General features: G+C 53.5%; 1 protein-coding gene across 1 annotated transcript in view; it reads left to right on the top strand.

Moving 5' to 3' along the window:
• Window positions 1-15807, top strand: part of Ell (elongation factor for RNA polymerase II) — a 50681-nt gene extending 34874 nt beyond the window's left edge. Inside the window, exons 3-12 of the mRNA XM_036166330.1 lie at window positions 5688-5809; window positions 5947-6110; window positions 7741-8006; window positions 9955-10079; window positions 11286-11373; window positions 11733-12219; window positions 13661-13721; window positions 13862-14033; window positions 14334-14378; window positions 14474-15807. Coding sequence (XP_036022223.1) covers window positions 5688-5809; window positions 5947-6110; window positions 7741-8006; window positions 9955-10079; window positions 11286-11373; window positions 11733-12219; window positions 13661-13721; window positions 13862-14033; window positions 14334-14378; window positions 14474-14590 — 1647 coding nt within the window. The 3' untranslated portion in view covers window positions 14591-15807. The remainder of the gene's footprint in view (window positions 1-5687; window positions 5810-5946; window positions 6111-7740; window positions 8007-9954; window positions 10080-11285; window positions 11374-11732; window positions 12220-13660; window positions 13722-13861; window positions 14034-14333; window positions 14379-14473) is intronic.
• Window positions 15808-16144: the final 337 nt, after the last annotated feature.

Genomic DNA, 16144 nt, shown 5'->3' with positions numbered 1-16144 from the left:
AGGCCCTCTGTAGAAATACATGCCCAGAGGTTGGGCACCACATGTAATGAGTCTTTCTTTGTCCCACCAGCCAGCTCCCAAATAACAACACAGAGACTTATTATTCATTATGGAAAAAAAAAAAGCTTTGTCTTTAGCTTAGGCTTGTTGCTAATTAGCTCTTATAACTTAAATTAACCCATATTTTTATTAATCTACATTCTACCAAATGGCTTTTACCTCTGTCCCATTCTGTGTGTCTCTCTTGCACCTAGATTCATCTCCTACTTCCTCTTTCCCTGCCCCGAAGTCCCACCCTACCTCTTGCCTAGCTGTTGGCCATTAAGCTTTCTTACAGCAATCCCAGCAATATATCTTCACACAATGTACAAATATCCCACAACATCTTTTTATTTTTTCCCTAATTTTCCTGCATGTCCGTCTGTGCACTACGTGCTCAGTGCCTGCTGAGATAGAAGAAAGCTTTGCATGCCCTGGGACTGGTGGCCGAGAGCCACCATGTAGGTGTTGGAACCTGAGCCCAGGCCCTGTGCAAGTGCTCTCCATGCTAAAGCAGTCTCTCTCGCCCTGCTTTTACTTTTATTTTGAGACAGCATCTAGCTGCATTACCCAGAATTGGTCTTATACTGAGAATCCTCCTGCCTCATCCTACTGAGTAGCTGGTGTGGCCAGCTGTAGATGTATCCGGCTTGTTAAATAAGAAACACAGAACCGATTGCAGAGTTAAAAACCAAGAGGTCAGAGCAAAAGCGGAAAACCTTACCCTTCACTGCTTCTGCCGTTCTTCCTCTCCGCAAGAGACCTACTTCTGTGCGTCCTGTCTATTTAAAGACTTTCTGTTAGTCTATACTTTGCCACATGGCTTGTGGCTTACCAGTGTCTTTACATGTTGCTTTTCATGGCGGCGGCTGGCAGTGTCTCCCCAGCCTTCTACTTCCCAGAATTCTCTTCTCTCTTGTCCTGCCTATACTTCCTGCCTGGCCACTGGCCAATCAGAACTTTATTTACACAGAGCGATATCCACAGCACTTCCCCTTTTCTTTTTTCTTTTTTTTTTTTTTAAGGAAGGTTTTAACTTTTACATAGTACAATTACATATAACAAAACAATTATCAAGCAAGAATTACAGTTACAATATTAAAGAGGATATCCTATCTTATGTTTGTGAGTCTTAGGTTTTATATCTAACTTATCTTGTATCATAACTGAGGAAATTATAACTATCTAGTCTTCAACCACATCAAAGACCTCAGAAGGATATAATATTATCTGAGAACCTGGGATAGGGATGAAAGCAACTTTCGGGAGTCTTGTAGGGTAGACAGAGACAGCTGGCAGCCTGGACAGTCACCTAATGTTCCTTTGTAAAGTTGGGGCATTTGTCTTCAGCCCACAGGGCTAGAGTCTCGGTCACTTCTCTCAGTGTCCTGTAGAATGTCTGTCAGTTTCCTCTGTGAAGCAGGAGCCTGAAGGACCATTTTGTCAAGCAAAGTTCAGTGGTCATCTTTCTATGGGTCCTGCATGTCCAGTTGATCGAGCAGTCCAGGCAAGAACAGTTTCTTGCCCAAATGGCTATTTTTGCCAAGGTGAAGATAAACTCCATATGAAGTGTCTTCAATGCCCATCCTCCTCTCTGAAGTAAATCGGTGCTGCCAGGAGCAGACATGTCTCACTGGCCAGAAAGTATAAATTTTAAAAGTATTTTAAATGCCATATTCTGTAGGTCTTTGAAGTATTTGAAGATTACCTATCTATCTGAAATATGTCTATGTATATCTAGAAGACTTAACTAACATGGCTACGAGTATGATTATCATAGATGACTAATTATTAATCTATTTTTAATTATCGATTACAATTTAAAATGAGCTATACAAACATAATACCTTAAACATGAGTAGAAATATGCACACAGTACAACAAAATTAACTTTAAGTTTGTATCAATAGACTAAAATCTATACCAATGTAAAACATTTTAAACAAGTTGTTGCTCTTTAGAAGTAAGTTCATTAATCTACCCTTTCATCCTATTATATCTATATCATATTCCCTTTTTCTTCTTTAAAAAGAGATCGCATTTATAATCAACCTGCTTTAAAGAAAAATATTGGTTTTTCTCTGTCCCACACCAGAGGGCTCTTCTGATTTGGGACATAAGAATCTCTTAACCTTTTTTTTTAGCAATATGTCTGGGTTTAGAGAAGGAGTGAGCCAATTCCATCTCCAAAGCCAGCTTGATAATTTTGGGAATGTGGGCGTAGTTTCTCGTACTTCTTCCTGCTGGAGGGGGGCGCTGTATCTTATGGGGACACAAAGAAAATTTTAGGATTATAGAGTAGTCCATTAGGGTGAACCTCTGAGCCAGTTGCCTTGAAACCATTCTGGATGTCAGATCATCTGGGCCATGGTGTCATTGGAGACCTTTCAGGTGGTCTTGGCTGATCAAACCTGATGTATCTTAATCTGGAACAAATCCACAGCCTCTGGCTTTCTGTGGAAACAAAAGCAGAGACTCCTTTCCAAAGCAACATATCCTTATATCCAAATTTTGAAGTCAAGGTGTCTTTAAAATTTACATATTTGTTTAACTCAACAGCTTTTATGATCAAATTGTTTTTTGTAGTTAAAAATCCCAAAGACAATACAAACCAGATTCTCTGTGTAATATCCATCTTTGTAAGACTGAAATGCCGCTGTGGCTGCTGGCTCCGCCCACCTCAGCTTCCCAACATGGCGGTGGTACAGTTTACCGCCAGCTCTGGGTCTGGGTCTGGAGCCATGTGTACCATCAACTATCAGAAGGAGTTCTATCAAAGTAGTGCATAGCCCAGAAACTTTTTTTTTTTTAACTAGCAAAGGCTAAATCCACCATGCAGCAGAGTAAAGTGTTTCTTGTAGATTCCTCATTCCCACCACACTGCAGGTCAGACGCACACGCCAGGAACCCGCCATAGTAGCTCAAACTGGCAGGCTGCCGCTAACTTGAGAGAGACAATTAGGAAGCTGTTTTTAGCTCCGTCTTAGGATCTTTTTTTTTCAGGTTTTAGGTGGAAACTCTTGCCAACACGTTGGGTGCCAGTTGTAGTAGGAAACTTAAAAGGTCTTATTAATAAAACTCAAACCCGAGTGTAGTTGGAGTTTTCCTGCCTGGCCCAGTCAGAACAAATCCCTCTTACCCGCCAGTCCCACAGTCGCTCAGACCCAACCAAGAAAGCACATAGAGACTGATATTGCTTACAAACTGTATGGCTGTGGCAGGCTGCTTGTTATCTACTTCTTCTATCTTAAATTAACCCATTTCTGTTAGTCTATACTTTGCCACGTGGCTTGTGGCTTACCAGTGTCTTTACATGTTGCTTCTCATGGCAGCGGCTGGCAGTGTCTCTCCAGCCTTCTACTTCCCAGAATTCTCTTCTCTCTTGTCCTGCCTATACTTCCTGCCTGGCCACTGGCCAATCAGAACTTTATTTACACAGAGCGATATCCACAGCAGCCAGCCTGTGCCCTGGTCTTCTCCTTATATCTCTGTGTGGTTTTGGAGCCTTTTCCTGGAACTCACAGAGATCCGCCTGCCTCTGCCTCCCAAGTGCTGGGATTACAGGTGTGCACCACCACCGCGTGGCCCTTTATGTTGTTTTAAACTGAGAAAACATTGCTTAAGACATTTCTCAGCTGTTAGCCTGCCACCCAACTTAGTTCCTATGGAAGACCCTTCCCCTCATACAGATCATCTTGAGCCAGGATTACAGGGAGAGCTAAACGGATTTGGGGTGATGCCAGTGCCCCTGGTAGCTGTGCCTCTGACCAGCAGGATGGCCTTCAGGCACTCTAGAGTGGGCTTCACCCACCTCGATAGGCTCTGTGCCTGCACATGCTGAACGTAGGCCACCTGCACACCTCAGACAACCTAGAGCCAAGCTGAGACCTACCTAGAAGTTAGAAGTGCCAGCTGCACTCCCTGCCATCTGAGATGCCAGCAGGCTCTGAGCTACACATTGGGCACCACCCTGGGCAACTGAAGCATTCACTGAGGCAGATCCAGCAACCCTGGACCTTTGATCCCTGGCCTCATGCCCTACACTGGCTCTGAGTAGCTTCCCTGCCCATCACTTCCACCCTGGACTACATGACATGGCTCCAGCACCCTGTATTCCCTGTCCCCGGAGATGCAGAACCCCCTCCTTGGCCCTCTGTGCAGGCTCAGTCTGAACCTCCAGCACTGAGTAGCACATGGGACCCACATGAGACCCTTCCATGGTCTGTGTACTACAGGATCTTGAGCCCAGGCTGCCATCCCTTGTATGGGCATGTACAAGGAGCCCAGCTGTCATTGGCTGTAACATCAGCCACATGTAACTCAGGGCTTGTGCCAAGGGAATGTCTCAGCTACAGCCTAAGCTAGGAATACGTGTTGAGGACAGGTGGCATGGAGGCTCCACATACTGGGCCCATTCAGAAGTCCCTTGCAGTTCCCTGAGCCTACAGCCAGGTAGCCACTTCTTGTCGCCATTCAGTAGAGAGCAAAAGCCACAGTTGGGACCTTGGCAAATGGCATGAGTCTTGGTGTTGCTTTCATGGCTCCTTACAGGCTGGAGAGCCGGCAGGGGGTGGGGGTGGAGGTATGTGCACATGTGTGAGGAGTGTAAGGGTGTGTATGCATATGTGTAGTATTGTGCATACACATATGAGGCCATGTGCTTGTGATGTTGAGTGTGCACACCTTACACCCTGGGTGAGTTGTGAGAGGCAGGAGTCTCAGATGCTAGGTGCAGGCCACTCTTTCCCTCTTTAGACCTGATGAAAACATTCCAGGGCTGGAGCTAGGGTTCAGTAGGTACAGTACTTGTCTACAGCATTCCGGAGGCCCTGAGTTCATCCCCAGTTGCCAAGCAAACCAGGTGTAGTACACACCTGTCATCCTGGCCCTGAGGAAGTGGAGGCAGGACAGTCAGGAGTTCAAGGTCAGCCTGGGCCACATTGTGAATTTTAGATTGAGCTAGGCTGGAGACCCTGTCTCCAAAAACAAACACATTTGAGCTAGGCAGTGGTGGTGACACACACCTTTAATCCCAGCACTCCAGAGGTCAGAGGCAGGTGGATATTGGTGAGTTCAAGGCCAGCCTGGTCTACATAGTGAGTTCTAGGATAATGAGAGCTGTTACATAGAGAAACTGTGTCTCCATAAAAAACACACACAAAAACAAAACAAAAACCCACATTTGCATTAAAGCAGACACAGGCAATAGGACCTTTTAGGTTTGGTTGCAGAGCCACGCAGGGCATAGGATAGAATGCACACTGTGTCTGTCTGCAGACACATGCTGGCAGGAGTGCAAGCCGTCCTGTTGGCTGCCGTGGTAGCTGGGTGCATTTTGACCTTCATGGGTGCCCCAAGTCAGGGCAACCCCATTGACATGGGGAATCTGAGTGACACCCCATACTAATGGCCTCCCCAGAGGTCAGTGGTTAGGGTGAGCTCCTCTGTGGCCTGAGTCTGACAAGAGTGTGGGGATGAGTTGCCATCCTGTCCCTTATGTCAGGAGGTGCCACAGAGGAAGATACTCATGTCCTGCTGTGCAGGTTGCACATTGGCAACCATTGCATGATGTCTGTGGGGAGTGAGTGCTGGCTTGCGCCGCAGCCTCCCCATACCAAGGACCACAGTGACAACCCCTCTCCCCACAGCACATCTCCATACCCCAGCCTGACTGCCCTGACGAGGTACGGGCCTTCTCCTTCTACCTCTCCAACATTGGCCGAGATAGCCCTCAGGGCAGCTTTGATTGCATCCAGCAGTATGTCTCCAGGTAAGGCTGCCTGCCTCAGGCCCCTAGGGACCCCAGAACTGCCACCACTAGACTGCCGCCTCTCCCTGTAGTACCCCAGGCTGGCATGGCATGGCTCAGTTGGCACCCTGATGGTGATACTTCCTCTTGTTCTACAGCCACGGGGATGTACACCTGGACTGTCTGGGCAGCATCCGGGATAAGGTCACTGTGTGCGCCACCGATGACTCCTATCAGAAAGCCCGGCAGAGCATGGCGCAGGCGGAGGAGGAGACTCGGAGCCGAAGTGCCATTGTCATCAAGGCTGGAGGCCGCTACATGGGTGAGTGGCAGGTAGCATGCCGGGGCAGGAGCCTGGTCACGCTCTGCTCTAGGCAGGGTGGGGTCTGTCCACATGTCCATGTCGGAGGGTGTCGGAAGGTAGGGGCTGTGGCTACAGAGCCCTGGGTCAGCCACCCTCTCCCAGTCTGGGGCCTTGGGGACCTTCATCAGAGAAGTGCAGGGCTATGGATACGTCAAGGCCCTACTTTGTTCTCCAGCTGTCCCCAGCCTCCTCCAAAGGGCACTGTGGCCACAGCTACAGACTGGGAGGTGGGTGGACTTGGCCTCATGAGAACAATCCAGCAATGAATGGGTCAGCATCAGGCATTACCAGGGAGGAGGGAAGGGCCTCGTCTTGCTGTATGATGTTTTTATTTGTGTGGTAATGTATGTATTCCTAAAACACAGTGCAGCCTGCTCGGCCTGTGTGACGTCACTAACAGGTGTTAGTTGGTGTGCTCCTCCCAGGGAGACTTTGTCAGGAGCTCAGCCTCCATAGGTGCTTGTAGTCTTGGTGCAGGGCTGAGGCCTTGTGGCCTTTGCTGCTGAGTTTGAGGCTAGCCTGGTCCACGGGAGACTGTCTTGGCGGGTGGGGAGGGGAGGTGGAGAGATGGCTCAGTGGAGGAAGGACCCAGGTTTAGTTCCAGGTGGCTGCTCACAAATGTAATTCCAGTTCCAGGTGATCTAGCGCCCTCTACTGGCCCCTGCACACATGGGCTCAGACATGCACACAGGCAAAACACTCTACATATAAAAACAAGCACATCTCTAAAAAATAAGAGTTGGAATTTCACATTGCTTCTCCCCAACTCCACACACTTGCAGTGGGGCAGCTTTGGTAGGACTTGAGTCAAGCGAGCACAGCTGGGCATCGTCCTGTGTTCCTGTGGTATTGGGGCTTTGTGCTGTCCCTGGTGGCAGAGGCACTCTCAAGGTAAAGATGGGGTCTGCATACATGTGAATGAATCTGTGGTCCTATGGACACAATTTGGTTATCAACCTCATTTTGTCATACCTTGTTATAGAACCATGGTGACTTTTAACTAATGGGCATACCTGTCATCTCAGCACCCAGGAGGCTGAGGCAGGAGGATTGTGAGTCGATAGCCTGGGCTACATAGTGAGACCCTGTCTCCATACCAGACTGAACCAGATTGTGAAGGGAGTTCTCCTGGCTGAAGGCCTCTGAGTGCTGGGTTTGCTCAGGATGGCCTCCTGATGCCCGCAGGAAGCCCAGTAGGGTGAGGATGCAGTTCAGCCACAGGCATCCAGGTCTCTGCCTTTAAAGCTGCAGAAGCAAGCAGAGTTGGGCTTGGGGCTCCTGCAGGGCACCTGTGCTACAAGGCCCCTGTGCCTGCAGGCTAGGGCTCCGATTTCACATATCCCATGGTGGTTGGCTTTCCTAACTCCACAGGCTGGGACATGTCATCCCCCGGTGCCTTCTGTCTTTGGGCTGTGGCAAGATGCCTACACACTCAGTTGCACAGTCTCTTCCCCTACCTCTCTTCTGTTGCCTACTGCTTGCTTTGCTGTGGACCCTGATGCTGTTTCTGAGTGTTAAACTTGCTGCACCCTCTGTGGCATGATGTATGGCTGCCCACTGCACCCTGACACCCAAGCTCTAATTGCAGGCAAAAAGGTTCAGTTCCGGAAGCCAGCGCCAGGGGCAGCCGATGCGGTGCCCTCCCGGAAGCGGGCCACCCCCATCAACCTGGCAAGTGCCATCAGAAAGAGTGGTGGGAGCGGAGCCAACAGTGTGGTACAAAGGCCCTTCCAAGACCGGGTACTGCACCTCCTGGCCCTGAGGCCCTACAGGAAGGCTGAGCTGCTACTGCGGCTACAGAAGGATGGGCTGACACAGGCGGACAAGGACACCCTGGACAGCCTGCTGCAGCAGGTGAGTACAGACCAGCCTGACCACACATGCACTGAGCGTTGGGAAAACAGTTCTCCAGGCTTCCTGACTCTAAGGTGGTCTCAGGCCTAGCCTCCTGGAGTTGTGGACATGTCCTCGGTGCTTTCCTAGCAGGCAGTACCCACGGACCTGTATGGTGTTGGAGCACAATTTTGGCAGGTAGCCACCACCTGGAAACCTGCTCAGAGCTGTGTCTGTGGCTGCTATTAGCCCTGCACTGTTCACACCTGGGCTGTGCCTTCCTGCTGTTCCCACCCACGGTATTTTCTGGGGCTCTGCAAGGTGACCCCTGGTGCTGACTTCCAGCCACCAGCCAAGGGTGATGATATTGCTCAGTGGGGAAAGGAGCTTGCTGTCTGGTGATGCAAATCTGGTAACTTGAGTTCAGTCACAGCATTTCCCACCCTAATAACTGAAAAACACATTCAAAGGCCTGGTGAGATGGCTCAGTGGTTAGGAGCACTGGCTGCTCTTGCAGAGGACACAGGTTCCATTCCCAGCACTCATGTGTTGGTTCACAACTGTAACTCCAGTTTCAGGGGATCTGACACCCTCTTCTGGTCCCCATAGGCACCAGGCATGCACATGGTGCAGACACACACATGTGGGCAAAATGCCCACACATGTAAAATTTAAAAAGATAATCAATTTGCCAGCATCAGCCAGGCCTTGGGGAACAGCATAAAGATGGATTGGGGTTGACCTAGCCCCTGTGCTCTGGGTAACAACATACTATCAAGAGTCTCACAAAAAGGGGCTGGAGAGATGATTCAGTGGTTAAGAGCACTGGCTGCTCTTCCAGAGGATCTGGGTTCAGTTCCCAGCATCCATGTGGCAGCTCACAGCTGTCTATAATTCTAGTTCCAGGGAATCCAACACTCTATACAGGCGCACTTGTAGGCAAACACCAATGCAAATAAATAAATTTTTTTTTTTTTTTTTTTTTTTTTTTTTTAAAGAGTCTCACAGAAAGCTCTGGAATCAGTAGAGACTGTGGAGTGCACACAGGTGCAACATGCGGTTCCCAGGCCTCTCTCATGTAACCAGCCCTATTAGCTGCACTTGGAATGGATGATGTATCTTGTGGGGTAGCAGAATCCCACAGGTTTGAGAATGGTCCTCTATAGCCTTCCAAGGTCAGCAGAGGCCCTGAGCACTGCATTGAGGAGCCTTTAGCACAGGCATGGCAGTCCAGGTGGGTAGACAGACCAAGAAAGCCAGAAGTCTGCCCTAGGGCGGGATGCTAGCAGTAGTAGATGGTCAGACACATGCCATCATGGAAGAGCCTGTGTATGGGGATATGTGTCCGTGCTGTGGAGAAGCTGTGAGTAGAGGCCATGGCAGTACACCATTGAAAGCTCAATGCTATCATGAAGTGACAATCACTCAGCCAATAAAAGGCCCTGCCAGCTTGGCATGCTAGCACACTCGTGATCCCAGGATCCTAAGACAAGCAATTGTAAGCTCAGAGCCAGCCTGGGCTACAAGGCAAGGCTATATCTCCAAACCCCACTCCTTTCAAGTGGCAGCAGAACTCAGAGTACTCACAGGCTAATGGTCTTGGTACAGCCGAATGTCTGGTGTGTTCATATGCCTCCCTCTGTAGCCCAGCCTTGGCCCCTTCAGGCCCCTCTGATGAGATGCCCTGAGCCTCAGCTGACAGACAGCCTGGGATGAGCGAGAGAGAACTGGCTGGTGGTCACCAATCTGAAAGGGGTGGAGGCTTGTGAGGGGCTATGGGTATACGGATGGCATGCTGTCCCTCATCCAAAAGACAATCTAAACCTTCTGTGTGACCGGTGGTCAAGCCCAGGGAAGCTGAGATGGGATAGGGTGAGTACACAGGTGCCATCCTCACCCATGTCGCTATAGAGTCATTCCAAGCATTCACCACCCCAGACTGCCTCAGTGACACCTGGGTATCCTGCAGGTGGCCAGTGTAAACCCCAAAGACGGCACGTGCACGCTGAGGGACTGCATGTACAAAGATGTACAGAAGGACTGGCCTGGCTACTCGGAGGGTGACCAGCAGCTGCTGAAGCGAGTGCTCACGCGGTAAGGTCCTGTGTAAACTTGGGCGGCAGCAGCCCCCCCTCCAGCCCCCCCCACACCAGCCCTCCCCAACACCAGCCCCCCCACCGCCAGCCCTCCCCAACACCAGCCCCCCCAACACCAGCCCTCCCCAACGCCAGCCCTCCCCAACGCCAGCCCTCCCCAACGCCAGCCCTCCCCCCCTCCAGCCCCCCCCACCGCCAGCCCCCCCCCCCCTCCAGCCCCCCCCCACCGCCAGCCCCCCCCCCGCCAGCCCCCCCCACCGCCAGCCTCCCCAACACCAGCCCTCCCCACCACCAGCCTCAGGCCTTGGACAGGCCACAGCCTGACAGATGGCTCTGGATCATAGCTGTCCCCAACAGTGCAGGCTCCTCTGGGCCGGGGTGTCCCATCCATGTCCCAGTGGCTTCTAATGAGCCTCTTGGGCCTACAGAGGCAGACTCCAAGAGAGTGGCACAGTAATTAAATGCTTCCCCTGGGCACTGGTGCTGGGAGTGGAGCAGCTAATTGGTTCTTGAGTGATTTCTCACTGAGAGATTGCTATTGATTCCTCAAGTTTAGGGACACCAGCTTACTCTGGCTGGCCTCGAACTCACAAAGACCCGCTTGGCTCTGCCTCCCGAGTGCTGGGATTAAAGGCGTGTGCCACCAGCGCCCGGCTTCTTTGCTTGTTTTAGCCAGGGTCTTAGAGAGACAAGCGTGTCTTAACTCCTGACCTGCCCTGTCTCCACCCTCCCCTAGTGCTGCGCTGACAAGTGTGTGCCCATTGTCAGGGGTGACCTGCACCCCGAGTGCTGAAGCATCCACACTGGGCCTCTTGCTGGCCCACAGGCAAGGGCATACTTCACCTGTGTGAGTGGTTCTAGTCATCACTTCTAATGCCATTTCCCCTGTGATGAGCGATGAGCCATTGGGCGCTCAGGACCAGTTCAGGGTGGGAGTGAGGGTAGTGCCTTGTGCATAGCAGTACCACATACAAGGTCACAGCTAACACACAGGATGGCCTTTGTGCTAGGGGGTCCCAGGTGCTGACGGCCACACCTCCACGTGCCAGAGTAGGAGTCCTCCCTGAGGACCCAGATTGGCTGTGCCGGGCATCCGTGCTGCATACAGCCCAGGTCTGGCTCTGGGAATCTGGCCCTCTGGGTAGCCACAGTCCCCAGGGCACGGTGGCAGTACCACTGTGATGCCTCTGCCACCCTTCTACAGGAAGCTGTGCCAGCCGCAGAGTGCCATCTCCGACGCCACTGCCTCCAGCCCACCCCAGGAGCATGGGCGCTCAGCCTCACCCTCTCAGGTACCCGCACGCCTGGGGGTAGATGAGTGTGGGGTCTCCATCGGTGCCCCACAGTCCTGTGTGTCAGTGCCCACTGCCTAAGCCATGCTCCCTTAGGGGATTGCTTTCTTCAGGGGCGGGGAGTGTCTGTCTGGGTGGCCACGTGCCCCCATCTTGTCCCTTTACCTTCCTGTGCCCACAGCCATGTATCTGCAGAATGCCTGTGAGTGGCATTGCTCTCCTCCTGTCACTGCCCAATCAGGGCAGGCACCTGTGTGGAGGGACCGCCTTCCCTTGTGTGTGGCCAGCTGTGTACGGGCGCCCCCATGCGGCCACAGCAGGCCCTGATGGTGGTTACTAGTTCTCTGCTCACTTTTCAGAAACGGCCACAGTCCACAGACTTCATTGACCCCCTGGCCAGCAAGAAGCCCCGGATCTCGCACTTCACACAGCGAGCACAGCCCACCCTGAATGGCAAACTGGGCACCCCCAATGGCCACGAGACCATGCTGCCCACCCTGAGGCCCACCCCCACGGACACCTTCAGTTCTAGCCATCTGCCCCCACGGCTGGAGCCCCCACGGACCCACGACCCCCTGGCTGATGTCAGTAATGACCTAGGCCACAGTGCCCAGGACTACAAGCACCAGGAGACCACGCCAGCCCCAGCCTCTCACCTCAGCCTGCCCTTGCTGACGGACTTCACCCAGCCTGAGCGGCCTGCCGGCTCCTCACACAGTCATAGCCGACCCAAGAGGAAGTCCAAGAAGCACAGGGACAGAGAGCGGCCCCCTGAGGACAGGCCCCCCGAGGACAGGCCCCCCGCTCCACAGCCTGCTGCCCCTGCACTGCTCCCAGACACCCCAGGTCAGTACCACCCGGTTGTTTGTGCGAGCCGCTGGGGTGTGGGTGTCACCACTGGAGTCAGGGCCTGGGGCCACTGTTTCTGCCACTAGCCTGCTCAGTGCGTGGAGCTAGGGCCTGAAACACCCATGCCAGGTTACCATGGAAGCAACATCTTCGGGGAGCGCTGATGCCCTGGGCCAGTGAAGAGAGCAGCTGTATCGGGGGCAATGGCTGCTGGGACAGGAGGACCCATGGGAAGTGAGGCAGCGGCATCTGGAGCCTTGTGTCTGCAGTCCTTGAGAGGATACCTCTGTAAACCACTGCCACACCTACCAGGTGCTATCAGAGGCCATAGGCAGCTGCTGGCTTTGTCTAGTAGGGTCCATTCAGAGGGTCTTGATGATGCACAGGGCATACTACCCTAAAAGAAACTACAGCCCCATTCTGACACGAAACAAACTCTGAAGCCAGACACAGTGCACACCTCTGCAACAGAGCCCAGCACTGATGGCTGCCAGGTGTGAGGACTAGTTGATGGTCACTGGCCCCGTGCGCTTAGGCAGGATGTTGTGGCTGCACAGGACACTTGCTTTTCTCTCCTTCATTGAGGCCTAGCCCATGGGATGACTCTGCTCGTGTTCAGTGGGGCCTCAACATATGCCTTCGGTGTACCCCTACTCTGCCTTCTCTGTACCTGTGGAGCCATTGTTAGCCTGGTCAGCTCCCTAGTGCAGTGTCCAGGGTCTCCCACTCAGTCAGCACCTGCCACTGAGCCCTGCAGCCTGTACAGCAGCCCCATGGGTTGGGGGCCTTGAAGCCACCGTAGGTTAGGCTGGGAGCACTTGAGTGAAATGGGGTGTGTGGGGACCTTGAGCTGCTGCCCCGGAGAAGCAGCAAGTGTACCCTGTCATCCCAGCCGTGGAGGGTAGCCCAGGCTACCTGTAAATGAAACCTGCAAATGAAAACCAAATAAATGAATTAAATGGCTAGAAGTGGTACTCTGCCTGGCAAGCAACTCATGCCCAGGTACTGCCTGCACCTTGCTCTTCCCTTCCTAGGTCCCACCAGCTCCTGGTGGTGGGTGCGGTTGGGAATGCCGTGTGGAAGACCCGCTCCCGACCGGCCCAGCCCGCAGTGTGTGCTGTGCAAAGGACAAGGGACTGATGGGGTCTCAGTGAAGGCCAGTGCCAGCACGGTTTACAGTCAGAGTTGTGCCCTGTTGTCTGCATGGCCGGGGTTTGTCTCCAGCCAGTGCAGATGCCCCACACTGCCAGCCCCCCTGTGTAGAGACCGCTTGGAGAGGGGCATGTCTGGGCTATGTGGCTGTAGCCTGGACAGTGGGTTCCCACTCTGGCCAGCTGGTCTTAGCACATGGTCCACTGCTAGTGTCCAGACTTGTGGCCATCAAGCGTGGCTTGCACCCCCACCCTGGCCCTGGACTAAGGGTGCATTGCTCATGCAGGTCTGAATGGAGCCTGTGCCAGTGTCCCCACGTCCACGTCAGAGACCCCGGACTATTTGCTGTGAGTATCTTACCTAGGCTGCGCCCCCACCCAGACCCTGCCTGAGCCAGGTGCTGCTGCTGCTGCTGCTGCTGCTGCTGCTGCTGCTGTTGCCGCCGCCCACTGTGCCCTTGAGCCCTAGCAGCCTTCTTGTCCCTCAGGAAATACCCCGCCATCTCCTCGTCAGAGCAGCGCCAGAGCTACAAGAATGACTTCAATGCCGAATACAACGAGTACCGGAGCCTGCACGCGCGCATCGAGCAGATCACGCGCAGGTTCACACAGCTCGATGAGCAGCTCAGGCAGCTGAGCCAGGGCTCCGAGGAGTATGAGGTAGTGCTAGCCGTCCAGAGCCGGCAGTGAGCCAAGGTCAGGGTGTGTGGCCTCGGCTGGGTCCTGGCCTCGGCTGGGTTCTGGCCTCGGGAGGACTTGTAGGTAGTGCACACACGTTTCTGGGGCACCCGCTTCCCTATGTGTCTTCCCCCGCCATGTCCCCTGCACCCTTGCAAGAACTGCAGGAAGGCCATCCACTTCCTGTGGCTGTCCCCTGCCTGGTCACTTCCAGAGAGAGCTGACATTTGGAGCTTTCCCGGGTGGGACATAATGAAATTAGTTCTTGGTGTTTCCCCCCAGACAACCCGTGGGCAGATTCTTCAGGAATACCGGAAAATCAAAAAGGTGTGTGAGGCAAAGTGGGTGCTGAGTGGGAAGCCCGCCTGGCCCAGGGTGCTGCTGGCTGGGTGGGTGTCTCACCGCACCTGGTTCCCTCGCAGACCAACACCAACTACAGCCGAGAGAAGCAGCGCTGTGAGTACCTGCACCGCAAGCTGGCCCACATCAAGCGGCTCATCGCAGACTACGACCAGCGGCGGCTGCAGGCCTGGCCCTAGCGCGCCGGTGGCAGGCCTGATGGCTCCGCCTGCTTTTCTAGTTTTCTATGAACTCGGCCCTTTGGCTGCCACAGAGACTGTCTATTTTTGTACCTTTTCTACTCCGTGCCTCCTCCACGGCCCGTGCCTCCAGGGTTAGAGGCTCCAGGGAGAGTGGGCAGTGCCAGGCCCTGCCACCTGCAGATCCCCGCTGGCAAGGTCACTGCAGCTCCCGGCTGTGCCTGAAGTCCTCCACGGTGGCCTCGGCAGCATATGGTCCTCAGCCCCCACACCTGCTCTTCGTGTCCCACGGAGGCTGCGTTGGGCTTGTGCTGCTGGCCTTGCTCCATCCCTCCATGCATTGTGGGTCCTGGGGTCCTATCTGCTAGGGTCTCGTGGCAGGGGGCTGAGGGTGGTGCCTTGCTCACCTTCTCCAGGGCGCAGGCCTGTGGCCTCCAATTGCTGCTCTCACTGTGCCTCATCTTCTCACACCCCAAATCCTAGGGGCCATTGGTTTGTGTGTGTGCGTGCATGCGTGTGTGTGCGCGCGCGCGCGCGGGTTCTGAGCTGTGCACATTCAGAAGGAAGCTATGGGTGGGCATGTACTGGGAGTTGCAGGGCCCCTGCACCCACAGCTGCAGAGCAGGGAGAGCAGAAACTCAAACACAGATGTCTATTTTTCTAAACCTTGGGGGTGTCTTTGGATGGCTTCCAAAGAGCCTGGCTACCAGGAGGCACCTGCCTGGTCCAGTCCTACCCTACTCAGCTCTTTGCTTTTCTCTGGGACCCCTGGGGCCCTCAGACCCTATCAGAAACCAGCCCTTCAGGTTTAAAGAACTGTTAGTTTCTAAATGGGGCAGGGCTCTGGGGGGACCCAGCCCAGGGCACCCCTCTCCTGCCCTGGGAACTCCACCCAGGGACTATCAGTTGAATTGGTCTGTTTTGTTGTTCTGTTGTCTTGAGATTTATGAAGGGGAGGGCAGGGCCAGGCTCTAGGGCTGTGGGTGCTGGCAGGTTAGAGATGTCTAACTTATTGGTGGTCTCCACCTTTGGACTGTACAGTGGATAGTCTACTTTGAGCCATGGAGTTGGTGTTTACAGTCTTCACTTTTGCCAAAACGTTACAATTGACAGAGAGGCGGTGCCTCCTGGGGACCCTTTCTCCGAACCTGTCTTTTGTACACTAAGCAGGTGAACCGCCGACTTTTAAAGTCTATAATAAATTTGATGGAGCCGAACCCTCTTGTGCTTTGTTTGTGTCACTGCGCAGTGGCCCTGAGTGAGAACTTGGCCGGGCCCTGTGGTGAGGTGAGGGATGAGGCCAGTCAGGCAGGCTGGGTTGGTCAGGCACTGTAGCAGACTGGGGCACTCCTGTTCCCCGGGCACAAACAGGGTGACCTGAACTGTGGGAGCCCTTTTCAGGTCCCGCGTGCTGTACCCAGCAGGTCCACATAGAGGATGATTGGGCCACGGGCCTGCGTGCAGGGGTCCGAGATGGTCTGCACTTGGCTGTGGGGGTAGGTCTTCTGTTCCACCCCTTGGCAGAGACAGGGGCTGGTCCTGTTGGAATAGGTT

This window comes from Onychomys torridus, chromosome 17 (genome assembly GCF_903995425.1).
Source record: "Onychomys torridus chromosome 17, mOncTor1.1, whole genome shotgun sequence".
In the NCBI taxonomy this organism is placed as follows: Eukaryota; Metazoa; Chordata; class Mammalia; order Rodentia; family Cricetidae; genus Onychomys; species Onychomys torridus.
Note: the sequence above shows the minus strand (reverse complement) of the source record. Positions and strands in the feature narration are given on the sequence as shown.